Below are 27,447 nucleotides of genomic sequence, written 5' to 3'. Positions count from 1 at the left end.
GGGAAGAGGACATAGGAGAGGAAGGAAGAAAAGAGGGGTAGAGACAGAGGGGACAGGGAGTGGTTGTCTCTTCTCTTGTGTCTGTCTCTGTTTGGTTGGTGGTGTCTAAGGTGTGGTTCTCAGGGGGAATCCTTTATTCTTCCCATTCTTTCATCTCCTTCTGTTTTGGCTGTCGTTGGTTTGTGTTTTGGAGAGGGGGAGGAGGGCAATAGCGGCATGTGTCCTGTGGTTCTTTGTCTGGGGCGATTGTTGTGCTCCCCTGCAATGTTTTTTATGTCTGGTTTTGTTCTGGATTTATCTCACTGTACAAGGAGGAAGTTCCTTTACAATGTCAGGGGCCATTAGCCAATAGGATCACACACTGATCTACAGGTAACCAATGAAGTTACTGTTTGACCCACGGTTAGCCAATAAGTGTCATCGATTACATTTATGTCAGGTCAAAGCAGTAATGGGGGAATGGAGATACTGCATCTGCAGCCTCCATACCCCATGCAACTCCCTTCTTCACACACACATACACGCACACACACGGATACACGCACACACACGGATAATAATAATAATAAGTCCCTTGGCCTTAATTATTGTGTGTGTGTGTGAAACGCCCCAGTGAGCTGGGTGGATCAGGCTCGCTGTGCGACCATGTTTCTCCCAGCAGTAGCTCCAGGGCAGGGGTGATGGGGAGATGTATTACCCCAGCGTCAGGGTCCCGTCCTGGGCCTCACGACCGGAGCCAAGTGCCCTGGAGCTCCGGTTACCCAATCTACTGGGCCAGCTCCCTGGGTAACAGCACTGTCTCTGCGTGTGTGTGTGCGATCAGAGAGCTCTTTGATTGATTCAGATCATCTCAGTCCTGACTGCAGGGTGTGTGTGTGTGTGTGTGTGTGTGTGTGTGTGTGTGTGTGTGTGTGTGTGTGTGTGTGTGTGTGTGTGTGTGTGTGTGTGTGTGGTGTGTGTGTGTGTGTGTGTGTGTGTGTGTGGTGTGTGTGTGTGTGTGTGTGTGTGTGTGTGTGTGTGTGTGTGTGTGTGTGTGTGTGTGTGTGTGTGTGTGTGTGTGTGTGTGTGTGTGTGTGTGTGTGTGTGTGTGTGTTTGTGAGAGAGAGAGAGAAAGAGCAACGTATAGTATACTGTAGACCAGTTGATCATATGAAACGTTGTCTGCGGTGTGTGTTCCACTGTGTGGGCTGATGGCTGATGAATTAGTAATGATGAGGAGATATAGCGCTACTGAATCTCACTCCACTGATAGTAGATTGTCTATGATGGGGAAGATACTGTGTCTCAGACTAGAAAGAGAACGATGCAGTTACTCTCACACAGTCACACAAAAGAGGGATGTTTGATAACAGACTTCCCACTGGGCCCCTGCTCCTTTTTCCAACCCAATTTGTTTGGAGCACAGGCCATTGCCATGGAGAAATGCACTGGGTTGCTATGACAGCAGCATTCCTTTCTCCCTGTCCCAAAATAAAAACAGATCAGAGTCTTTCTTGTTGTGGTCAAACTTTAAATTCACTTGGAAATGTGGGCCAATAAAGTCTCACGCACACACACGTTGCCCGTCTCCTGTATGGCTGTGAACTTGGATCCCAGGCCTACTGGAGGTGCCAGGAGCCTTCTCTCCCACAGCCCCCTCTATTCTACTGGAACAATGCACTCCTCTCTCTCTTTCTCTCTCTTCCTCTCTAGCTCAGCTGCCCTCACAATTGAAACATTGTCAACAGCAGAAATGGTAACTTTTAGAGTAAGACCTGGCCTTGTATCTCTCTGTGGGTTGTCAGCCATTCACTAGATGTGTCTATGTTCTTTAATGTCTTCTTCTATTCATTCTGTTGCTCTATCTATGCTGTCCTGGAGGAGAGAGAATGCTTTGACCTTGAGCTGAGACTGACGTAATGGGAGAATAATCTGTGTGTGATCTGTGTCTTTATCCTTTCTAGTCACATTCGTCCCTGTGTTACCTTTGTCTTCCTCCCCCTGTCCCTCCCTCCCCCTCTACCTCCTCCCCCTCTTTGAGTCAGCGATGAGGTGCTATCACCACTAGTATGAGGTCAGCCTCACTAATGGATCACAGAACCTGGGAGTTCTCAGTTCATGATGTGGAGGGTTCAGAAGGGTTCAGTGTTTACCAATATACAGTCCTCAGCACTACTGGGAGTGTGTTTGTCTGCATGTGACTGTGTGTGTGTGTTGTATTGTCCAGGTCCCAGTGTAGGCGGATATAGGAGATGGCCAGATAAGTCATTCTGCTTTACCCATAATCCCCTGGGATCAGCACTGAATCAGACTCACTCCATATCCTGTTATCCAGCCTTGTGTTCCTGTGGGTTTCTGTTTGCGTGTGTGTGTGAACGTATCTGTGTTCAGCTTCCGTGTGTGTGTGTGTGTGTGTGTGTGTGTGTGTATGTGTGTGTGTGTGTGTGTGTGTGTGTGTGTGTGTGTGTGTGTGTGTGTGTGTGTGTGTGTGTGTGTGTGTGTGTGTGTGTGTGTGTGTGTGTGTGTGTGTGTGTGTGTTATAATGCATGCTATCATGCTGATACATTATTCCACTGGTGTACATCACACAGTTCTTCAAAGGGAATTCAAATTGTTTCATGTTGCAATTTTGAATCCCCTATTGTCCCCTATTGTGTGTGTGTGTGTGTGTGTGTGTGTGTGTGTGTGTGTGTGTGTGTGTGTGTGTGTGTGTGTGTGTGTGTGTGTGTGTGTGTGTGTGTGTGTGTGTGTGTGTGCGTGCATGCGTGCCTGAATGCGTGTGTGTGTGTGTGTGTGTGTGTGTGTGTGTGTGTGTGTGTGTGTGTGTGTGTGTGTGTGTGTGTGTGTGTGTGTGTGTGTGTGTGTGTGTGTGTGTGTGTGTGTGTGTGTGTGTGTGTGCAGCAGATGAGATGTTGTGACTCATATCCATCAGTATCAATTTATATTCATCCTCCCTCGCTCCCTTTCTCATCACCTCTCTTTTCCTCCTCCAGCCTTTCTCTATCGTCATTCTATTGCACTTTGTCATGTTTTTCTAGTGTTCCTGCTAGTTTTAGTAGTTATCCTGCTGTTTGTCCTGATACTCTGAGTGAGTAAATTGAAGGTAGTCTATTCTGCTCTGACAGATGTGTGAGTCTCAGTAAGATGAGATCATTACACACTGTGGAGAGATAAGATTTGAAAATGTAACAAATTGAAGAATGACATTTAGCTAGTGTTATATATGGGTTTTTAACCTGACAAATATCTCCATGGTCTGGAACGCAACATTAATTAGCTTTTTATATAACTGTTATCCCTCCATCCCTCCCTCCATCCATCCCTCTATCCCTCCATCCATCCCTCCATCCATCCCTCCATCCCTCCCTCCCTCCATCCATCCCTCCCTCCATCCCTCCATCCCTCCCTCCATCCCTCCATCCATCCCTCCATCCATCCCTCCATCCCTCCCTCCATCCCTCCCTCCCTCCCTCCATCCCTCCATCCATCCCTCCCTCCATCCCTCCATTCCTTCCTCCCTCCCTCCATCCCTCCATCCATCCCTCCATCCATCCCTCTATCCCTCCCTCCATCCCTCCATCCATCCCTCTATCCCTCCATCCCTCCCTCTATCCCTCCCTCCATCCCTCCATCCATCCCTCTATCCCTCCATCCATCCCTCCCTCCATCCCTCCATCCATCCCTCCATCCCTCCCTCTATCCCTCCCTCCATCCCTCCATCCATCCCTCTATCCCTCCATCCATCCCTCCATCCCTCCCTCCATCCCTCCCTCCATCCCTCCATCCATCCCTCTATCCCTCCATCCATCCCTCCCTCCCTCCCTCCATCCCTCCCTCCATCCCTCCCTCCATCCCTCCATCCCTCCATCCATCCCTCTATCCATCCTTCCATCCCTCTATCCCTCCCTCCATCCCTCCATCCCTCCCTCCATCCCTCCCTCCCTCCCTCCATCCCTCCCTCCATCCCTCCATCCATCCCTCCCTCCATCCCTCCATTCCTTCCTCCCTCCCTCCATCCCTCCCTCCATCCCTCCCTCTATCCCTCCATCCATCCCTCTATCCATCCCTCCATCCATCCCTCTATCCCTCCCTCCATCCCTCCATTCCTTCCTCCCTCCCTCCATCCCTCCATCCATCCCTCCATCCATCCCTCTATCCCTCCCTCCCTCCATCCCTCCATCCATCCCTCTATCCCTCCATCCCTCCCTCCATCCCTCCATCCATCCCTCTATCCCTCCATCCATCCCTCCATCCCTCCCTCTATCCCTCCCTCCATCCCTCCCTCCATCCCTCCATCCATCCCTCTATCCCTCCATCCCTCCCTCTATCCCTCCCTCCATCCCTCCATCCATCCCTCTATCCCTCCCTCCATCCCTCCATCCATCCCTCCATCCCTCCCTCCATCCATCCCTCTATCCCTCCATCCATCCCTTCCTCCATCCCTCCATCCATCCCTCTATCCCTCCATCCCTCCCTTTACTGGGACTTAATAGATAAAAGAAGGTCAGTCAGCACCTGGGAGAGAGAGAGGTCCGTATGAGGGTGGGGAATCATTTAGGGGAAGTTCCTTCCTTTGTGTGTGAGGTTTGTGAGAGGAAATGTGGGCTGTGCACACACACACACACACACCAGGGTTGGGGTCAATTCTATTTCAAATCCAGTCAATTCAGAAAGTAAACCAAATTCGAATTCCATATTTTCCATTAAAGAAAATTGGAATTGGAAGTTCTGTGTACTTCCTGAATTGACCCCAACCCTGACACACACACAAACACACACACAAACAGAGTGTGCACAGATCCTGTACACTTGGGGTTTGTGTGTGTTGTCTTGTGTTTATGTGTAGTTGTATTTCTTCTACTGGCTTTATTTGAGGGGTTTTGGATCAGGGTCTGCTCTGTTTTTACCTTGACTGTGAGGGAACACAACTCCCTCTGGCCTCAGTCTCCTTGTCAGTCATACACACAGACCCAAAAACATAAACTTTCATGCCAACTCAAATATGTAGGCCTCACTACTCATATGCGCTCACTCACAAACACTCATTCCCTCACACACACTCACTCACTCAGTCACTCACACACACCAACACTGAGGTGTCGCTTTCCAAACTGTCCCAGGATCAGCAGCTGTCCACACATTAGGGTGTGAGAGCGGGAAAAACACCAGTGTGTGCCCTCTCTCTCTCTCACTCTCCCTGCCTCTCTCCCTCTCTCTCTCTCGCTCTCTCCCCCTCCCTCTCTCTCGCTCTCTCTCCCTGCCTCCCTCCCTCTCTCTCGCTCTCTCTCTCGCTCTCTCTCCCTCCCCCTCCCTCTCTCCCTCCCCCTCCCTCTCTCTCCCTCCCCCTCCCTCTCTCCCTCCCCCTCCCTCTCTCTCCCTCCCCCTCCCTCTCTCCCTGCCTCCCTCCCTCTCTCTCCCTCCCCCTCTCTCTCTCTCTCTCTCCCTCCCCCTCCCTCTCTCTCTCTCTCTCCCTCCCTCACTCTCTCTCTCTCCCCCTCTCCATCCCTCCCTCTCTCTCCCCCTCTCCCTCCCTCCCTCTCTCTCCCCCTCTCCCTCCCTCCCTCTCTCTCCCCCTCTCCCTCCCTCCCTCCCTCTCTCTCCCTCCCTCCCTCTCTCTCTCTCCCTCCCTCTCTCTGACTGCTCTCTCTCTCTCTCTGACTGCTCTCTCTCTCTCTCTGACTGCTCTCTCTCTCTCTCTCTCTCTCTGACTGCTCTCTCTCTCTCTCTCTCTCTCTCTCTCTCTCTCTCTGGAGAGAGGATTGAAGGGAGGGTCTAAAGGGGTTTTACTGCTGTCCATTGTACTCTGGAAGCCCTGAGCAGAGGTATGAGAGAGAAGCATAGCTGTGATAACTGTTCTCTCCTCTCTGTGTGGCAGGGTTAGCTTTGGTTCTGAGTGAGGCTAGGTTTCATGTGAACCGGCTCATACTGACCCACTAACTGGGTGTGTGGTAGAGGGGGGGAGAGAGAGAGGAGAGTGAGAGAGACAGAGGGAGGGAGGGAGGGAAAGATGAAGGAAGCGCTGGATAACACAGACTGTGCTGGAATGGATGATGTCATCTGTCCAGCCTCTGCCCTCTACCTCACTGATGACTACAAACTCAAAGAGGTAAAGGACATGGAAGTAATGTTGCTTCTGGTTATGTATCGTTCTGGTATTTAGGTACTACATGTTTTACCATTGTATTGGCACTGTTATAAACAGTGAACAGAAGGGTCTCTTTCCTCAGGATAATGTCAAGGGCGGAACATGTTGCTAACGGAAACGGTTTCCTTCCTGTGTTTGTGAGTTTGACTTGTAGATTTGGTGTGACCCCGTCCACACACAGACTCTACACTCAATGGCTCTGTGTGCAAGGCACCAGTGTGCTGGGACACTGATATGGTGTTGGTGTGGGACGTAATGTGAGGATTGTGGATGACATAATGAGGACGTAGTGGAGACACTGTAATGCGTAGGTTATGTGGGGTGTAATGTGGTCTTAGTATGTGATGTAATGCTGTGATAGTGGTGTTGGTTCTCTTACTGCAGAACTCTCTAACACACTATGGGTTCATTCTTGGTCATGCTGCCAGTCTCTCTGAGGAGGCAGTGTTGCCCTTTTAAGTCTTTGCTCTCAGATTCCTGTAGCTTCGTGTTGAGGCATGCTCACATTGCATTCTCAGGTCAAACACGCACACACACACCAGCTCACATGTGACTCTCAGGGTTATTGTCCTGGCCAAATCCACTCTACCAAACAGCCCCTTCAACACCCCTCCACTCATCTCTCTCACCTTCTCTCGCTCCTCCTCCCTCTCTCCTGCCGAACTCCTGCTGCGGTCTGTTCAGAGTAACAGGGCCAGCCTGACTGTGACCTGTGTTTGAACTGTACCAGGGTTCCGAGGTCAAGTCTCTTATCAGGAGAGGAATGCACCGCTGCATAAACCAGCAGGTCTCACGCCTCAGATAGCCGACACGGAGAGGGTGCAAACACACACACACACACACATGCACATACACGCACACACTGTTTTGACATAAAATATCTGAAGGGTTATTTATGGGGAAACTGTAGATACTCAGGGTCTCTTGTCAGTCCATAGGACAACAACTTGAGATGAAGGCTGATAAAAAAACGATGGTTTCCCAAAGATCTTTGCACTGCAAAATAGTGTTTTCAAGTAACTAAGCACCATAAAGTTTAAGAACACACTCCCACACATTCACAGTGGACATACTGACTTGTGTGTTTATGTGTGAGGTCAGCGCTCACGCCTGGGAAACTCATCATAGTGAGTCCGTCCTCTTTGCTGACCCAACAACACTACCACACAGATTGAAACTGCATTACACACAAGCTGTCGTAATCTTTCTCTCACACATACACTCACTTTGTCTCTTTCTCTTTCACTCACACCAACAACTTTCTTTTTAAGCGTTTCCATATTCTCGCTGTAGTTTTGCAGTTTTTGTTTCTTTTCTGTCCGACACTTACACTTACACGCGCTCCCTCACACCCTCGTGCTCACGGCATCTGGCCTGTGTGGGTGAACAGGCAGTTCCTCAGACCATGGTGCGAGGTCAATGGCAAACCCTCCTCTCCTCCAATGAAATCCTCCATTGTTCAGAGTGAGGGAGCGCTGTGGCGGAAGAACGACGGAAAGGAGGAAAGAGGGACAGGAGAGGATGGTAGAGACGGAGGGGAGAGCAGGGGAGGAGAAGGAGAGGATGGTAGAGACGGAGGGGAGAGCAGGGGAGGAGAGGATGGTATAGACGGAGGGGAGAGCAGGGGAGGAGAAGGAGAGGATGGTAGAGACGGAGGGGAGAGCAGGGGAGGAGAAGGAGAGGATGGTAGAGACGGAGGGGAGAGCAGGGGAGGAGAAGGAGAGGATGGTAGAGACGGAGGGGAGAGCAGGGGAGGAGTTGGAGAGGATGGTAGAGACGGAGGGGAGAGCAGGGGAGGAGAAGAACATGTCTTATCAATGAGGGTTTTCACAAGAGAAAATTGCTTCTGAAATTTGAGGAAAAACACAATTCAGCACAGTGGCGTTTCTCCAAATCTAATTTAGGAGCTGCAGCAAATTTCACAGGACCAGGAAATGAAGTCATTTATCAGAACTTTGTTGACTGGGGGCGCATATGATTCTCTGATACATACACCTACACACACACAACGTCAAACACTGTGGAGCGGAGGCTTGGCGCACAAGGAATTGTGGTAATAACACAGGGAATGTTTGTTGGGAGGAGAAGGAGAGGAAAGCTCTGTGACAAATCTTAAATGAATGGCATGACTATTGTGGCGAGGGAAGGAGAAAAGTTAAAGTGAGAGAGATGGGTCCATTTGCTATCCCCCACAGTCACAGACGTCTATGCGGCGTACTCACCACCTCTTCTTTTTATGATGCTGCCCATGACGAAGTCCTAACCCGTTCTCTCTCACGCCTCCACCCAGCAGCCCTTTCATAAGTTAGCTGGTTAGTTAGGGGGCTTAACGTGAAGGAAGGTAGTCCTGTTGGAAGGCAGGTGTGAAATATAGAGGGGTTCTACTATGGTAGATGTGTTACGGAGAGGATTATGGTTGTGTTGGGTTCTGCCTAAAAGCGTCCGCATGCTTCCCATCCGGAAAAAGTTTGTGCATATATTATGACGTATATTGTGACGTTTTTGTTAGTTTTGATATTCGGTAAGTGTTTTTTCGGCAGTAGGGATTCTTCAATTAAGTGCAATAGTTTCCATCATAATGGAGAATGTTCCTTCAAATGAGCACTAAGACAGCATTGAACGAGACGACTTGTTTTCATGCACATTTTTTCACTTGAGAAATACTGCCTCAAACATCTTAGTTAGATGTCAAATAGCACGACTAATACCTCCTTGGTATGTACGTCAAAATGAATGACAGATTTCATGAGTTCTCTTCGATTACTTCTGACTATCTTGAGGAAGTGTGTATACTGGCTACCATGTCTCAAGTGTGACAAACAGTACTATTGCCTCTTTTTTCAAATCTTTCAAACGAAGGTCTTCTAAGGGAGTATGTGAGGCACAGATGTTCCCATTCGACTAGCCGAGTTCTGCTAGGAGCCAACCCAACTTAGTATGCAGAAGCCTTTAGGGGCGTTTTAGAAGCAATTTGGGTCTGTTTACAATGATACACCCAATAAGAATGGTGATGAATGTAGGAATGCAGGCTAACCCTATGCGAACACAACACACTCACACACCCACACTGCCACTTCACCCCAAACATTACAACCTGACATTCCAATACAAAGACCACCTACCACCTAACATAAGTACCCCCACCACCCATGAGGCTAACATAACAATGGCTACTGTCACTAACACCTCTCTGTTGTGACACAAGTGTCCTTGTCTGTTATTATGGTTATTACAGCAACAACTCAGGAGCGCCACTACTCAGCACTGACACCTGCTGGGCAGATAGGGAACCGCAGACACTCGGTGTTATAACATGACACTGTGTGTGTGTGTGTGTGTGTGTGTGTGTGTGTGTGTGTGTGTGTGTGTGTGTGTGTGTGTGTGTGTGTGTGTGTGTGTGTGTGTGTGTGTGTGTGTGTGTGTGTGTGTGTGTGTGTGTGTGTGTGTGTGTGTGTGTGTGTGTGATTGTTAGCGTCTGAGGAGTGGTAAAGTGATGCTGTTAAATGTCATCATCTTGCCTCACTCAGTACCCCTCGTCACACTCTCTTTCTCTCACTCAGTCACAGACACACACACACACACACACACACAGGACAGAGTTAAAGAGAGGGATAACACTCAAGGCTTCTGCCATCTTCTCCTTTGCTCTTATTCCCCTCACCTCCTTCCCCCTCTCCTCCAAAGCCTTCTCTAAAGGCTTTCCTCTCTCTTTCTCTAAACCTCTCGCCTCTCGCCTCTCCTGTTGTCTGAAAGGCCTGCTCTTTGTGTGTGTGTATGTGTGTGAGCACTGAAAGGGTTTTTTCTTCCTCTGTCTGGGCCTTTAGAAAGGGTCAATATTTCCCCCCAAACACTCCTCGTTCTGGAGGACTCCCAACCCCCCGGCACCAAAACATGCACTGCGCTGTATCTGACTCTGGTACCCATTTGACTTCCCAGCACCACCTGTAACAACAACAACAGTCAAACAGTCCTGTAGCGGCCTTGAACAGTCTAAACTCTCACACTGTGTTGTCTGTCTTCTGATAGGCCTGGTTACTGTGGCTGATAACCCAGCCCAGGGAGTGTGAGAGAAAGCCTGTCTCTACACACTTCTTCTCAGGCTTGTGTACGGTGACATTCACAAGGTTTCCATGTGTTTGACACCAATCTATTCACTCCATTCAAGCCATATGAGCCGTCCTCCCCTCACCAGCCTCCTGTGGTGCCATTAGCACATATGAGTGTTTCTCTGGGTGTGAGTGTGTTAAGTGCTGCCAAGGCTGTCTGGGTCAGAAGTGGGAATTCCTCCTGGAAAACAGGCCCAGGAGGCAGGAATGCTTATAGTGCTATTAAACAGGGATGCTCAGTGGTTTAGGAATGTGTGTGTTTGACTACATGAGTGGAGAGAGTGACCAGTGAAAATGTGTTGGACTCTCTTTCTCTCATACATCTGCTCCACCTAGTGGTGAATATTATAATATTATTGGTGTCTCGAGCTGTCCACATGTTTCACAGTCTTTGTCAGTTCCCCTCCTCACCACATGGTTACTGCTAAACTCATGGAGAAGTCTTCAGTCCTATTATCAGCCTCCTTAACCCTCTCCTCTCCCCTCCAGGCCCAAAAGAATGAGAGGGAGTCCATCCGGCAGAAGCTGGCCCTGGGTAGTTTCTTTGACGATGGGCCGGGTATCTATACCAGCTGCAGCAAGAGTGGCAAGCCCAGTCTGTCCTCACGGTAAGAGACATGTATCATCAGCTGTACGTCAATCCCACAACGTCAACAATACACAGCTGACTGAAGATGGGGCGGCCGGGCATTAGTGCGGTTGAATACGTTTCAGCCGTAACATAGACTCTTAACAATGTGATGAAACTTTGTTACTCTTGCTGAAACAAGCAAATTAGTCTCTGGGTTGACTAGTCAATGCCCTCACAATGCAGCAGCAGCACACATAGAATTAGAATGAATAGAACGGGCTTGGAAGCTCTCACCTTGACTGGGAAACTCATGGGTACACTCGCAATGGCTGCCTGGTATTGTGATGCAATAATTTCCATGTAGAATGTTCATTCAAATGATGTTAACTGATGAGGCTCATGTAATGGAATGTATTTTTTGTAATGTCAGTTGAGTTGAATCAACAAATCACAGCACATATTTTAGCACATATTTTACTTCCTGCTTTGCTCCTATAGTTACACTCGCAATGGCCAAAAGTGGCGCAGTCCCAAGTGGCGCAGTGGTCTAAGGCACTGCATCTCAGTGCTAGAGATGTCACTACCGTCCCTGGTTTGAATCCAGGCTGTATCACATCCGGCTGTGATTGGGAGTCCCAATCGCACAATTGGCCCGGCATTGTCCATGTTTGGCTGGGGTAGGCCGTCATTGTAAATAAGAATTTGTTCTTAACTGACTTGCCTAGTTAAATATAGGGTTTTAAAAATCCATTATGCTGTCATTGACTTGAATGGGGATGCCCGTTCTATTTATTCTATTTCTATAACAGCACTTGCAGTCAGGAGTGGAGGAGAAGAGAAAATTATGCGTAAATAATTTTTGGGGACATTCAAACATTTATTATGGTAAACGCGGTTATTTGGCTGGCCAATTACCTTCATCCAAAATTCCATGACCATCACAGCCCTACCCCCACACACACACACACACACACACACACACACACACACACACACACACACACACACACACATACACATACACACACACATACACACATGAAAACACACAGATACAGACACAGATCAGTTTCACCCTCAGTCCCAGTCCCTGTTCTTGAGAAGCAATGACATCACTCTCTTTGTGTGTGTGGGCACTGTCACTAGAGTGAAATTGCAGGTTACTGGACATTACTCTAACAGAGTCAGATTTGACCTTTTGTTAATGCCTGTAAAAGTGTCTGTCTCCTGGAACTCTGTAGGGCCATCTCCCCAACACAAACAGACTCCTGCTCTCTCCCTCTGATACCTCTGTTGACTGTTGAGAGTAAGGGACATTTCCTCTCTCTTTCTCTGCATCCCGGCACTGTGGATCTCACTTCCCAAAATGCACTCCTACACACAACCTCAACCTTACTGGAACAAGTATTCCAGGATACATACATTCATACAGTCATACACACAAAGGCACTCACAACGTTAATGAATCTGAAACTATGCTATATGAAAATTAGATCTCACCAAAGAAACTCTTATGGGGTGAACTCACTGGTTACACTGCTGGATAAGTCAGGTACTTCCATGAACTGCTCAACTAGTTCGAAGGATCATTTTGATGCTCCTTCCTCTGAAACTACCAATCAATTACTCTGGTCTGACTAAATCTGGACCGATTGGGTTTGTTGGTTTGTAATTACTGCTTTAAATAAGCCGATTATTAATCAAAAATGGTTTGATCCAGATCTTACAGGACTCAGGTCTTCTGAGGTCTAGAGAGCCGGAGTCTAGCTGTTTGGATCGAACATTCACCCTGGATGGATCGATCCCAAGTTAGAGCAGGAGAGGGAGGAACAGAGGGGTAGACATATTTAATAATGCTATGGAAGGCTAGTCGCTATTACAGTCCTATCACAGACACACTGAGACCTCAGTGGAGAGTTAGAGGAGGGTTTGGCCTGAGTGGAAAACTAGATGGGACGTTTATTGAGTTTCTTTCTCACCAGCGGTGCCTAGGTGCATGTTATCTGAGTCAATAAAACCCGACAAGCAATTATTGGTGAGCGAACTTTCCTTAGCCCATAGAACTTTCCTTAGCCCAGAGTAATGACGCATCCTCTCCCCCCTCTTTCTCCCCCTCTCTCGTTCTCCCCCTCTTTCTCCTCTTTCTTCTTTCTTTCTCTCTCCTTTCTCCAGGCTGCAGAGTGGGATGAACCTGCAGATCTGTTTTGTCAACGACAGCGGCAGCGACAAGGACAGCGATGCAGACGACAGCAAGACAGAGACCAGTCTGGACACACCGCTGTCCCCCATGGTACACACTGACCACACACACGTTCATATTTCTGTGTGAATATGTTTCTCTCACTGTTGGGGATTCACACACAGAGTTTGCTATATGAGTCAGAAAGATAGCTCTCAGTAGGACTTGCGTGGAAGAATGACAGAGCAAGAGAGAGAGAGAGAGAAAGGTAGAGTGAGAGAGAAATATACATTCTTAGAGAGATCTACTGTGTGACTCATGTACTCTAGATAGCACACTCAGTAAGACTGTGACAGAATGCGAGCGAGAGACAACGACACGGACAGATTCAGTATGAATCAGAGCGATAGCCCTGGGTTAGCGTGTGGGGGAGAGTGAATGGCCATGCTCACGTTTTCTGGCCCGTTAACCAATACACCAGCAGCAAATGAGGGTTGAATATGAACACGCTCTCTGAAGGACATGGATGAGTGGCCACGGGCTGTCTGACAGACACAGCTAATAGAGAGGGGGAGATAATCCCAGTATTTATAACCATCTGGTATAGCTCTGAGCTGTTTCCCTGTCTGACTGACCTCTGTGTTCAGTGGATAACCTATCAATGACAACACAAGAAGAACGAAGACCCAACGGCAATAAACCACTAACTTTTCCTTATTTCCCATTCTTCTGTCTCCACTCTCTCCACGTCCCCCAGTCGAAGCAGAGTTCGTCCTACTCTGACCGGGACACTACGGAGGAAGACAGTGAGTCTCTGGAGGACATGGACTTCCTGAGCAGACAGAAGAAGTTGCAGGCCGAGGCTAAGCTAGCCCTGGCGATGGCCAAACCCATGGCCAAGATGCAGGTGGAGGTGGAAAAACAGAACCGCAAGAAGTCTCCTGTGGCAGACCTGGTCAGTACCGTCGCTTTAGGCAACGGGCCTGTAACCTCAGCCTCTAGTCAGTGTTTCTAACCCCAGGTCTTTTCAGAGCAAACCATCCACACTGGTCTTCTTTAACGTTGTGATGATGTCACATAGTAGACTTTCTCTGCCTTCTCTGCCCCTTGGCGACCATAGCCATGATTATTTTAACATTCTCCTCTGCATCAGTGCCCCCCCAAGCACACACACACACAAAGTCCCACATACACACACACAGATACACACACACACACACCAATATCTCCACCTGGGCAGAAGACGTTACTTATTCAGTAAAGAGGGGGTGCTTGGGTTGGGGTGATCTATTATTAATATCCCAGAATGGACTGGGTGACGTGTTTGGGGATGTAGTCGTGCCCAGCAGTCAGAAGAGATGAGTGTCATATCTGAGGCCCTGTCACTAAGCTAACGCACTGCTGTACTAAACACAGGGGCAGATGAGGCCCTGTCGCTAAGCTAACACACTAGTGTAATGAACACAGGGGCAGATTAGGCCCTGTCACTAAGCTAACGCACTGCTGTACTGAACACAGGGACAGATAAGGCCCTGTCGCTAAGCTAACACTCTGCTGTACTGAACACGGGCAGATGAGGCCCTGTCGCTAAGCTAACACTCTGCTGTACTGAACACAGGGACAGATAAGGCCCTGTCGCTAAGCTAACACTCTGCTGTACTGAACACAGGGGCAGATGAGGCCCTGTCGCTAAGCTAACACTCTGCTGTACTGAACACGAGCAGATGAGGCCCTGACGCTAAGCTAACACTCTGCTGTACTGAACACGGGCAGATGAGGCCCTGTCGCTAAGCTAACACTCTGCTGTACTGAACACAGGGGCAGATGAGGCCCTGTCGCTAAGCTAACACTCTGCTGTACTGAACACGAGCAGATGAGGCCCTGATGCTAAGTAAACACTCTGCTGTACTGGAAACAGGCAGATGAGGCCCTGTCGCTAAGCTAACACTCTGCTGTACTGAACATAGGGGCAGATGAGGCCCTGACGCTAAGCTAACACTCTGCTGTACTGAACACAGGGGCAGATGAGGCCCTGTCGCTAAGCTAACACTCTGCTGTACTGAACGCAGGGGCAGCGCCATGCTGTGGGCAGACTCACACCTATCTGCTCATTCCTGGGTACAAGTTCTCAATACATTTGTTATCGAAATATACAAGAATGGGAACCTTTACCAGTTGATTTCAGCCCTACCAAAAAATACATAGTCAGAGTGCAGGCTGGCACCTGGCCAGTTTGTTAAGCCAGTGGCCGTGGGGTTGAGTGCCAGGGGATCTTGCGTAAGTCACTAATGACAGGAGAAATGAGGGGAATGTGTGTGAGGAGAGTTTTTTTTTACACCAGATACCACGCTTTAATTCACTAAAGCCATGTGGCCTTCCAAAGAATTTACACAACACTCCCACCAAAAGAATTACATTATTTTAGTTTTTCCCCATTCATGTCATGCTAAGAGAATACTGATATGATGAAACACTTGAGTATTGTTGTTGGTGGTGTCCTTATTCGTATTGCCACTAACCTCACAAGCCAGTAATATAACTGAGGGAGGAAACTCCGCCTCAGACAAACACAATGAGCCCAAACACATATCGTGACCAAAACTCTACCACTCGCGGTGGCCGGCTCTCCCCCCGCATCTCTCACTCTCTCTCTCTTTTCTCACACCTCCGCCTCTCTCTGCATGTCACTGACTTCTGTGCTCCCTCTCCGAACTGAAACAGTGGCACATGGCAGAGGGGAAACATGGGACGTAGCGCAGTTGCATGGCTGCCAATGTGAAAGTGAAAGAGGAGTGAGAAACTCTGACAAGAAGAACCAGCTAAGCGATCACGCACAATCACGAGTCATACAGCAAAGGGGCAATGGAAGGAGACCATGTTTTCTCACCATTAGACACGTTCTCTCTCTCTCCTAAGCTAAGTAGAGAGAGAAAGGAGATGCACACAGATGATAGAAATAGATTGAATAAGGGACTGAGGGAAATTCTCATACCCAGCGAGCCTAAGAAAGAACATGATGCTTTATGATTCACCTTGGTTACTCTCTAGGGTTAATGTCAAACCTGCCCCTATTGAACCCAACAAGGTGTGGTGAGTGACATACAGAATGAGAGAGAAGGGGAGAGATAAAGAGGTGGATGAGAGGAAGAGAAACTGAAACTCTTGAGGGAAACACAAACGACAGCAGTGAAAGGCTGTGTGTTGATTTGACAAGAACAAACTGTCAAAGAATTCAGGGAAGACAAAGAGAGAGCGTATAGTGTGTTGCTTACTGCCAGGAGCATAGCCGCGGGATGTAGTTTGGGGGTGGGGGTGCTACGATTTTTGTCCTGTTGAAAAACAAATGATAGTACAAACCAGATGGGATAGCGTATCGCTGCAGAATGCTGTGGTAGCCATGCTGGTTAAGTGTGCCTTGAATTCTAAATAAATTACAGACAGTGTCATCAGCAAAGCACCCCCACACCGTCACACCTCCTCCTCCACATGCTTTACGGTGGGCAAAACACATGCATATCATCCTTTCACCTACTCTGCGTCTCACAAAGACACGGCAGTTGGAATCTAAAATCTCAAATTTGACTCCAGACCAAAGGACAAATTTCCACCGGTCTAATGTCCATTGCTCGTGTTTTTTGAACCAAGCAAGTCTCTTCTTCTTCTTTGTGTCCTTTAGTAGTGTTTTTTTAACCTTTATTTAACTAGGCAAGTCAGTTAAGAACAAATTCTTATTTTCAATGACAGCCTAGGAACTGCCTTGTTCAGTGGTAGAATGACAGATTTTTATCTTGTCAGCTCGGGGTTTCGATCTTGCAAACTTTCGGTTACTTTCGGTTACTAGTCCAACGCTCTAACCACTTTGCAGCAATTTCACCATGAAGGTCTGATTCACACAGTCTCCTCTGAACAGTTGATGTTGAGATGTGTCTGTTACTTGAACTCTATGAAGCATTAATTTGGGCTGCAATTTCTGATGCTGGTACTCTAATGAACTTATCCTCTGCAGCAGAGGTAACTCTGGGTCTTCCTTTCCTGTGGCGGTCCTCATGAGAGCCAGTTTCATCATAGCGCTTGAGGGTTTTTGCGACTGCCCTTGAAGAAACCTTCAAAGTTTTGAAATTTTCCGTATTGGCTGACCTTCCTGTCTTAAAGTAATGATGGACTGTTGTTTCTCTTTGCTTATTTGAATTGTTCTTGCGATAATATGGTCTTATGGTCTTTTACCAAATAGGGCTTTCTTCTGTATACTCCCCTACCTTGTCACAACACAACTGATTGGCTCAAATGCATTAAGAAGGAAAGAAATTCCACAAATTAACTTTTAAGAAGGCACACCTGTTAATTGAAATGCATTCCAGGTGACTACCTCATGAAGCTGGTTGAGAGAATGCCAGGAGTGTGCAAAGCTGTCATCAAGGCAAAGGGTGGCTATTTGAAGAATATCAAATATAAAATATATTTTGATTTGTTTAACACTTTTTGGGTTACTACATGATTCCATATGTATTATTTAATAGTTTTGATGTCTTCACTATTATTATACAATGTAGAAAACAGTAAAATAAAGAAAAACCCTTGAATGAGTTGGTGCTCTAAAACTTTTGACTGGTAGTGTATATTCAGGTTTTTCAGGGGGTGCTACAACACCTTCAGCACCCCTACTTCCCGTAGCTATGGCCAGGAGGAAGGAGACAGAGTTGTTTCCTGTAGCTCTCTATGACTAGGATCAGTTCAGGGACCATTGCTCTACTGTATATTGCTGTGACAGTCAAGTCACTAGGCTGACCCCTGCTGGAGAGATTGGGCTTTGCATCGTATTACAGTCTAGTGCTCCAGCTGGGCAGCTCCTGTAGCATGGGACTGCTTTCAGCAGCTGGGTATATTTATGAGATGCAGATTAAACTGAAATGGCGCCTTTCCTCAAGCATCTGCACCATCTTGCACACACAAACACACATAGGCCTACACACACTCACACCCACATATACTGCAGTGTCGTTGGGTTCTGTAGTGCCCAAGAATCCATATCAGTGAGTGTACATATTTTGTACATGTACATTTCCGATGTGCTGTATGTTTCTGTAAATGTGTGTGTATTTCTAACTGGTGATGTGTGCGTTTCTCTCTAGCTGCCCCACATGCCCCACATCAGTGAGTGTCTGATGAAGAGGAGCCTGAAGCCTACAGACCTGAGAGACATGACCCTGGGACAACTACAGGTTATAGTCAACGATCTGCACTCCCAGATAGAGAGTGAGTACCAAACACACACACACACACACACACGTTTTTCTATTCTTGTGGGGACCTAAAATGTATTTCCATTTAAAATCCTATTTTTGTCTAACCTCTAAACCTAACCCTAACCATTAGCCGTTGTCCTTGTGGGGACGTGGGACATTTCCCCAAGAGTGAGAATTTTCCTTGTTTTACAATCCTTGTGAGGACTTTTGGGGATTTCAGGTCCCCACGAGGATAGAAGAACAAGACCACAAGCACACTCACGCACATACACACATTGTTAGTTAGGGACGGTATCTTTCGTATTGACAGTCATTTTAGACAATGTAAGTTGGATGCACGTGTGATGATACTGGTGAAACACGTACAATACCTCATTTTACAAAGAAGGCCCAAAAATCCCCCACAAAAATGTTGCTATAGAATCTTGTATTTTAGTGGCATGGTTTAAAAAGAAATGCTCCAATCGAAATCTGTGTATCGTATGACTTGGGGCTGGATTCAATCCGTATCGTGGAAGATCCGTGTTATAGCCCGATTGAAATTATATATAAAAGCAATATTCCCGCGTTCGCGGAGACTGCGTTCACTGTAACCGCTGCAAATGTCGGCTCAATCGGAAAGGACCTTTTAACACAGATCTTCTGCGATACTTCTGCGATATGGATTGAAACCAGCGCCTGGTGTATGTTAGTGTTCTAATGGTGTGTTGTTGCTCTAATGTTTTTCTGACGTTGTTCTATTGTTTGTCTTCTCCAGGTCTGAATGAGGAGCTGGTGCAGCTGCTGCTGATCAGGGATGAACTGCACATGGAGCAGGATGCCATGCTGGTGGACATAGAGGACCTGACCAGGTGGTGATGCTATCTAACACACACACACACGGAGACACACACACACACAGCCTCCGGGGCTATGACCGCAAACATGTCAGGAATGATTGGGGAAACTCTGTCTTTGGGACTGATGTTTAGCAAAGGTTATACATTTGCATGATTTTCATACAGAAGCACACACAAACACACGCACACACGCAGCTGCAAGAACAAGGACCTCAAACAGGCCAGGGAATGATTAGGGGAACTCTGTCTTTGGGACAGACGTTAACCACAGTGTGATATATTTGCTGCAGCTAATAAAGTAGTTTATCTAATCATCATATTGTTTTTACTCAGGCATGCTGAGAGCCAGCAGAAACACATGGCTGAGAAGACCCCATCCAAATGAGACACCTCAACCCTACCCCATCCCTTTACTCCACCCCTGCCCCATCTTGGTCCCTGTGCCCTGCCCCACGTCTCTCGCTGCTCTCCCCCTCTGTCTGCCCCTCTCCCATGGTGGCAGCAGCCAGAGGAAGGCCACCCTTTCATTTGCTTCTGTGGTTGTCCCAGCGCTAAAGACAGAGAATGTCCTGCTTCCTGGGAGAAGAGGAAACTGATTGTGTGTTGTCATGGATACTGTCCCGGCTTCCTGTGCAGTGATCGGCCTTGCTTCGCTATTGTTTATTTTTAACTTTTTACATCCACCACTAAATTATAACTGTCAATACAAAATGGTGGAGAAAAAAAAAATAATAGTGAGAAATTAGTAGAAAGTCAGTTAAAAGAGAAAAAAAGAAACATTGTATAAAACTATGAAGACTAACTTCAGACTATTTTAAGTTGAAAGGTAATTTTTAAGTATTTCAAAGTCAACCTCTTTTTATTCTGCACAATTGGTAGTTTTCAACTGAGAAATGTTTATTTGAAGGTGCTAAAAGAGTGTAAAGGAAACATGCCTGCCTTGTAGTGGAGTTGTAACTTTTGGTAATACATTCACTCTGATCGGTCTTCAACATTTTGTGAATGTTGATTTTCTGACACGAGTCAATTTAAATGAATAAATGTGTTAATATCATTTACATCCTATTGTATTGAGAATTTTTATTTGAGGGAAGAAATGTTAATGTACAGATATGTAAAATAAAAAATTAACTTTGTTTCATACATTGTGGTTTGGTGTGCCGTCTGTTTAGACAAGTGGACAGAGATTGAGATGTTGTTGTAAATATGCATACTGTAATAAGTGCATACTGTATGTCCATATGGCGAAACACAGTACATTAACAGTGCATTTATAACTATTTCATAATTATGTAATACTAATACTGACAAGTGCATCGTAGGATTTTGGACATAATTCATAAATGAATAACCATACCGACATCACTGCCACCTGGGAAGAGAAAAGCTGATCACTCCGTTGAATATTTTATTTAGAGGCAACAAGAGTGCATCAGTTTTTCTATTATAAGATTTTTCGATTAACAGTCATACAAAACCACCTTATTTTAAAGAGTAGATGATTTTAAACCTTAGGCCTAAGATAGCTCTGTGCTTTACTGTGATTGTGGTTTTGAAAGGTCTGATCTCATATCAATGGTCACAACCACAAGCATCATCCACTTCTGTGAAACTCTCCCCTGCAGATTGACTCACCATGGCCTCTCTTTCTCTACAGGCCTTGAGAGTCAGCCTTTACGGGAAGAGGTGTACTTTCTTAACTAAACAGGCCAATGGTAAACAAATTCAAATGTCAGGGTTAAAATTGTGAAGGTGTGCAGGGGTCATGGGCAATCCCATTACATTTTAGTCATGGTTTAGCAGACTCAGTGCATACATTTTCGTACTGGTCAACCGTGGCAATCGACCCCCCCTCCCAAATGCCACTGTCACAGGGGGATTTATGATTGATTTAAGATTAAATCATCTAATCAACCCTATTATGGTCAACCATGTTACTTTATCTGACACTTAATAGGCATTTGCTTTATTCTAAAAATACATTTTGGGGGGACATGTTTTTTATTAAGTTGAACACGTGCTCTTTATGACAGAATATACACATTTTGTGAAATCTAACGTAGTTCTTTTAAACAAGTTACTTCTCAAAAGGCACCGAATTGGTGAAACAACCACTCTATTCTGACCCCTGTGGTGAAGAACTCAATCAAATGTTGGGAAATTACACCTATGTCCTATTTACATTGTTTTTCGTTATTACGAAATGTATGTTTATAATGCATAATTGAAAGCATGTAAAGCTTTGCAAAAAAAAAAAAAACTATGAATGTAGTTTAAGACAATCAGCCTTCTAGAGAAGAGGATCGTCAAAGTAGACTAAAGGCTACTACCCACCCACAATATCTCTAGGCCTATAGCACAATCATTTAGAAAATGCTTTCTAACATTATTAATCTGTCTAGTTTTGACAATTACATAGGCTATAGAAAATAAGCAGCAAAAGTAAAACATTGACATCGGAATGCATGTCTCGCGTAGTTTTTTTGCAATCGGTGGGTGCTGCAAAGTTTCTGGATAGAGTTGGGCTACGCAGTGATATGCTGCCCACAAGAGAATGTGACTCAGTTATAGAGTTTAACTGCGTTACTTTAACTATAATGTAAAACAAATATATAGGTATTGTATTATTCATTCACTGTAAGGCATTGGTTTCCTCTTGAGCCTACTCATGCAAATCGAAACGAGGCCCTGGCTGTTAATTCCAGTTTCACTTGAAGGAGTCACTCATTGGCCGCGATGCAAACAGAGACCACTCAGGAAATTACACACGACTGACGCGTCGCTTTCATTTCGGTGGCTCTTGTTGTTTTGCTGTATTCAGTGTTTAAATCTGTCCAGGGAATTCCCTCAAGGAGCGCTGCATGGCTATATAATGGTCAGATGAAGCAAAGATGACAACACCTATCAGTTTACGCCACACTTGAGTCAAAGATCTCAGAATCATGCTGCCAAACTTTTATTTATGTGAGTATTCATTTTATTTGGACATAATTTTATTGATTTGGTTTTTTTATCAACTAACCCTCTGAAATGATATGCCTCAAACTTGACATAGTCTTCCGTTTTCATTTATGGAGTTAAAAAATTACATTTTCAGGGGTGTTTTTATTATCGGTCTGTTTAGAGGATTATTGGGGTGATGCATTGGTTGGTGCTGACTGACTGATTGTGTCCTCCCTCCACACAGACTTGACCAGCTGTGTGCTGCTGCTCGCTTTGTTCTGGCAAGTCTCCATGGGAACCCCAGTGCGCACGCCGCGGAGTTTGGACACTGAGAAATGCGGGCAGTGCGCTGACCTCTCCAGAGAGCTCGTCAAGAATGTTAGAAAGCACCTGGACAACGTGAGTGACAAATATAACGAATGAATTTGAACTTTTAATTCATATCTAATGTATTGTTCATTCAGTCAGTCAGTCTGTATCGTTGATATGCTTACAGTTTGTTCACACAGTTTGTGATTAATGTATCCACTTACTAATTTAATAATTTTCCCTTGATAGGAAAACCTGTTTGGGGGTTTAAACTGCTCGGAGCAGCGTGTGGAGGTAAACAGTAAGACCAAGACAGTCCTAGCCTGCGAACCCAACACGGACAGGGTAAGTCACAGTCATTTGCTAAATTCATAATTTTTTTTTTTATTATACTTTCTCTGACTTGTAAGTATTAATTGAAAGTAATAATTGGGATTTACAGAATAGTGATATAAATCAGTCTATTGATGCATAATTTTGCTGTATTTCCTCAGAACACAAGATGCTCTGGTCAACGGAACACCACATTCAGTGAGGTAACTATTGTGTTCTTAAAATATTGCATCATTGTATATAAATCCACAGTTTAAAAAATAAATAGTTAGATCTTTAGACAGTCTGCAGATTTTATAATGACTGCATTTCACATAATTCACCCATTCTTAGCTCACCCATTTCAACTGCTTCCTATATGTCTGATTGTCTGATCTCTGTCCATCTTTATATTTTCTTCTGACAGAGTGAGTGTCTGAGGAACATCCGAGCAGACCTAGGACATTATGCTGCCTCACTACAGGCTTACAAACAGGCCGACCTCAGCTCTACTGTCCAGGACACCAAGAACCTACTCAATATTTGTCCATCCACACACGGGGATCCTTCCTCACATGTAAGATTAGATTTTTCTATTTCTTTTTTTTTGGGGTCATAAAACATTCCTTCCTTCCCTGAATTTTCCTTTTTCTTTTGATTCAGTTTTCTAATAACAACAAACTCATATAGACAATTACAAAACTGTACACAAAAAAAAATGTGTTCCTCTGTGTTTGAGACAGCACAAATGTTATTGGCACGCACACAACTATGGACTTAAAGTTTGCAATTTTATAAAGTTAAGCTTTGTTTCCGTTTTCCCTGCAGGTTGCAGACCCTAAGCTGACTAGTGGTAACTCTGTGGACCAGAGGGTCCATCTGTGTAAGTTACTGAAGGGCTTCCACCTCCGGGTCATCACCATCAGCAGAGCCATGGGCTACATCTCTGCTGGAGACCACAGGAAGTAAACCCTCATCTTCAAAACCATCCAATTCCTCATCATCATCAACTATAACAAGTGCTGATAATCTTCATCATCATCATCATCATCGCCATCAACAAGTTAATCATCAGCAACACCGATTGTCATCTTCATCAGACATCATCATCAACAACTACTTTGCCAGCATAACTGTTGAATACTTACTGCACTACACTGTGAATGCCTAGATGAGTAGGACATGAGCTATCTAAACCCTTTTGGCTCAGTTAGAGCTGAATGACAGTAGGTTTAGAGCAAAACTAGTCAATGAAGATCATGTTGGTCAATCTATTTATTTATTTATTCCTATATTTAAGGACTGGACTGTATTTATTTATTTGATTTATGAAATATATGTATTTATTTATTTAACAATGTGTTATTAATGTTATTTATTTGAATATTTATAATAAAGTATTTATTACAAGCTTACTGAGACTGATTATGTATTTATTATATTGACTGGCTGTTAATGTTAGCTTTGTTGTCTGTGTTGCTCTGTATGCTTAAACATTCTATCCATGAATAGGCTAAATACGCTTTTGTTTGTTGTAAAAATACCTTATCTTTATGGAACATGCTGAAATATAATATCATTCAGACGGGAGGGAGGGCAGTGTGATTAATAGTCGCATAAGATTTGAAAAAGCCATTTTCTGCATCTTCAAGCAGGTCTCCGCATGGAACCCCTTGTCCAATTTGGCATGTGAGCACACTGGCAGCCATTACGCACAAGGAAACCATGCCACCCTGGGCGAAAATCCTTTGCTGGTAGACCACCTTCTGGAGCCTGCCGAGCAGACTTCTCCCCAGGCAGCTCTGGGTCGCAGTGGTTGAAACCTCCACTTATCTCTTCATCAACAGAGTTCATGTCCATGTCTTCCACAGAGATCCTCAGGCTTCTCATCAGGTTCTTCGGCCCAATGTTTTCTTTACGCAGAGCTTCTTCCTCTCCTTCGGCTATCTCTTGGGCAACCTCAGCGGCTTCCGTAAGGTACATTTCTTGGTGTATGTGAAGTTGGCTATCAGGTCGCTCTTGTCGTCCACATCCGGCTCAGGTGATGAGAACATTTCTGCCCCATCTACAGTGTCTCCCTGTGGGTGGCAAGAGTCCTTGTTATCACCGTGCCTGCATTAGTCAAATGCGACACTGCATGCTTAGAGTAATTCGAGGCGCAATCCTCCCAGCCGGCCTTTGATTTCAGTCATCTGCCGGGAGGTCGTGAGCAACGGACAGGTATAGTAATGACTGCCCATCCTCGCCCTCCCACACGTCTCGAGGTCTCGCGGGTCCAGTCTGCCGGGATCTGGGAGGGTTCAGACACCAATGGCCGTAGCTCATGACCCGAGGTCCTTCGATTGTCGTTTTTGCACTGCATCCTGTTCAGTATTTACCTTAGTTTTCAGTATTCCATGCAGTATCGGGATATTTGTGATATCTGTAGTTGTGGATATTGCAGTAATGCTGGTCAGGGTGCTTTTATAAACCTAGGTTCAGATGACAACTTGATTGTAAGCCACATGACTTAGTATCATTTGAATGAGCATTCTATATTACCATGGCAATCCAGCAGCAGTTGATTGAACATTCTAAATTGCCATGGACATGAACGCATCACAATACCAGCCATATGGAGTGTACCCATAAGTTTACCATTTCCCTTGATTCTAAGCAATGTTGTGCTTCTATTTTTATTGACTTGGCCAAAGCTTTTGATACTCAAGACCATTCCATTCTTGTTGGCCGGCTAAGGAGTATTGGTGTCTCTGAGGGGTCTTTGCCCTGGTTTGCTAACTACCTCTCTCAAAGAGTGCAGTGTATAAAGTCAGAAAATCTGCTGTCTCAGCCACTGCCTGTCACCAAGGGAGTATCCCAAGGCTCGATCCTAGGCCCCATGCTCTTCTTAATTTGCATCAACAACATAGCTCAAGCAGTAGGAAGCTCTCTCATCCATTTATATGCAGATGATACAGTCTTATACTCAGCTGGCCTCTCCCCGGATTTTATGTTAAATGTTCTACAACAAAGCTTTCTTAGTGTCCAACAAGCTTTCTTTACCCTTAACCTTATTCTGAACACCTCCAAAACAAAGGTCATGTGGTTTGGTAAGAAGAATATCCCTCTCCCCACAGGTGTGATTACTACCTCTGAGGGTTCAGAGCTTGAGATAGTCACCTCATACAAGTACTTGGCAGTATGGCTAGACGGTACACTGTCCTTCTCTCAGCAAATATCAAAGATGCAGGCTAAAGTTAAATCTAGACTTGGTTTCCTCTATCGTAATCGCTCCTCTTTCACCCCAGCTGGCAAACTAACCCTGATTCAGATGACCATCCTACCCATGCTAGATTACGGAGACAATTTATAGATCAGCAGGTAAGGGTGATCTCGAGCGGCTAAATGTTCTTTACCGTTGGTGGCAAACCATCAGATTTGCCACCAATGCTCCTTATAGGACACATCACTGCACTCTATACTCCTGTAAACTGGTCATCTCTGTATACCCGTCGCAAGACCCACTGGTTGATGCTTCTTTATAAAACCCTCTTAGGCCTCACTCCCCCCATCTGAGATATCTACTGGAGCCCTCATCCTCCACGTACAACACCGGTTCTGCCAGTCACATTCTGTTAAAGGTCCCCGAAGCACACACATCACTGGGTCACTCGTCTTTTCAGTTCGCTGCAGCTAGCGACTGGAACGAACTGCAACAAACACTCAAACTGGACAGTTTTATCTCAATCTCGTCATTCAAAGACTCAATCATGGACAGTCTTACTGACAGTTGTGGCTGCTTTGTGTGATGTATTATTGTCTCTACCTTCTTGCCCTTCGTGCTGTTGTCTGTGCCCAATAATGTTTGTACCATGTTGTGTGCTACTACCATGTTGTGTTGCTACCATGTTGTTATGTTGTGTTTCTACCATGCTGTGTTGTCATGTGTTGCTGCCTTGCTATGTTGTTGTCTTAGGTCTCTCTTTATGTAGTGCTGTGTTGTCATGTGTTGCTGCCTTGCTATGTTGTTGTCTTCGGTCTCTCTTTATGTAGTGCTGTGTTGTCATGTGTTGCTGCCTTGCTATGTTGTTGTCTTAGGTCTCTCTTTATGTAGTGCTATGTTGTCTCCCTTGTTGTGATGTGTGTTTTGTCCTGTATTTATATTTATTTTTTTATTTTTAATCCCAGCCCCCGTCCCCGCAGGAGGCCTTTTTCCTTTTGGTAGGTCATCAGTGTAAATAAGAATTTGGTCTTAACTTGCTTAGTTAAATAAAGGTTCAATAAAAATTACCAGTCAAATTGCCATATGGAGTGTACCCATGAGCTTACCAGTCTAAATAAGCCCCTTCTAGAGATTCTATTTCTATGGTAGTACTCAATAAAAGCAAAGACAGCTTAATAGAAAAAGACTCAAGTAAAATTGAAAGTCACCCAGGAAAATACTATTTGAGTAAAAGTATCTGGTTTTAAATGTGCTTAAGTATAGTGGTGGAAAAAGTACTAAATTGTCATGCCTGAGTAGAAGTAAAAAGTAAAAGTAAATGCTGTACATCATATTCCTTTTATTATGCATACAAGATCGTGCAATCTTCTTGTTTTCTACATGTTTATGGACAGCAGCGGTTGATAGAATTCACACTTCACTCAGACATCTTTGACTGAATTTATAAACAGTATTTGTGTTTAGTGAATCCGCCAGATCAGAGGCAGTAGGTATGACAACGCGTTATATTGATAGGTGCATGAATAGGACCATATTGCTGTCCTGCCTGAGCATTCTAAATGTAACGAGTACTTTGGGTGTCAGGGAAAATGTACGGGAGTAAAAAGTACATATTTTCT

General features: G+C 45.5%; 2 protein-coding genes across 3 annotated transcripts in view; both read left to right on the top strand.

The window, feature by feature from the left end:
- The window catches only part of LOC129822274 (schwannomin-interacting protein 1), a 56,236-nt gene extending 36,031 nt beyond the window's left edge, over positions 1 to 20,205 (top strand). For both annotated transcript variants that reach the window (XM_055880412.1, XM_055880413.1), the window contains 6 exons: positions 10,720 to 10,838; positions 12,974 to 13,091; positions 13,738 to 13,935; positions 18,110 to 18,233; positions 18,981 to 19,074; positions 19,396 to 20,205. In XM_055880412.1, coding sequence (XP_055736387.1) covers positions 10,720 to 10,838; positions 12,974 to 13,091; positions 13,738 to 13,935; positions 18,110 to 18,233; positions 18,981 to 19,074; positions 19,396 to 19,447 — 705 coding nt within the window. In that variant the 3' untranslated portion in view covers positions 19,448 to 20,205. The remainder of the gene's footprint in view (positions 1 to 10,719; positions 10,839 to 12,973; positions 13,092 to 13,737; positions 13,936 to 18,109; positions 18,234 to 18,980; positions 19,075 to 19,395) is intronic.
- A 2,022-nt stretch (positions 20,206 to 22,227) lies between these two features.
- LOC129822528 (uncharacterized) lies at positions 22,228 to 24,041 on the top strand (the record flags this gene model as incomplete). Its single annotated transcript, XM_055880836.1, has 5 exons — positions 22,228 to 22,404; positions 22,564 to 22,659; positions 22,809 to 22,850; positions 23,054 to 23,203; positions 23,455 to 24,041. Coding segments are annotated over 5 exons (606 nt in total), but the record flags the coding sequence as incomplete, so codon positions are not given.
- Between the last annotated feature and the right edge of the window lie 3,406 nt (positions 24,042 to 27,447).

This window comes from Salvelinus fontinalis, chromosome 24 (assembly GCF_029448725.1).
Source record: "Salvelinus fontinalis isolate EN_2023a chromosome 24, ASM2944872v1, whole genome shotgun sequence".
Taxonomy (NCBI): Eukaryota; Metazoa; Chordata; class Actinopteri; order Salmoniformes; family Salmonidae; genus Salvelinus; species Salvelinus fontinalis.
Note: the sequence above shows the minus strand (reverse complement) of the source record. Positions and strands in the feature narration are given on the sequence as shown.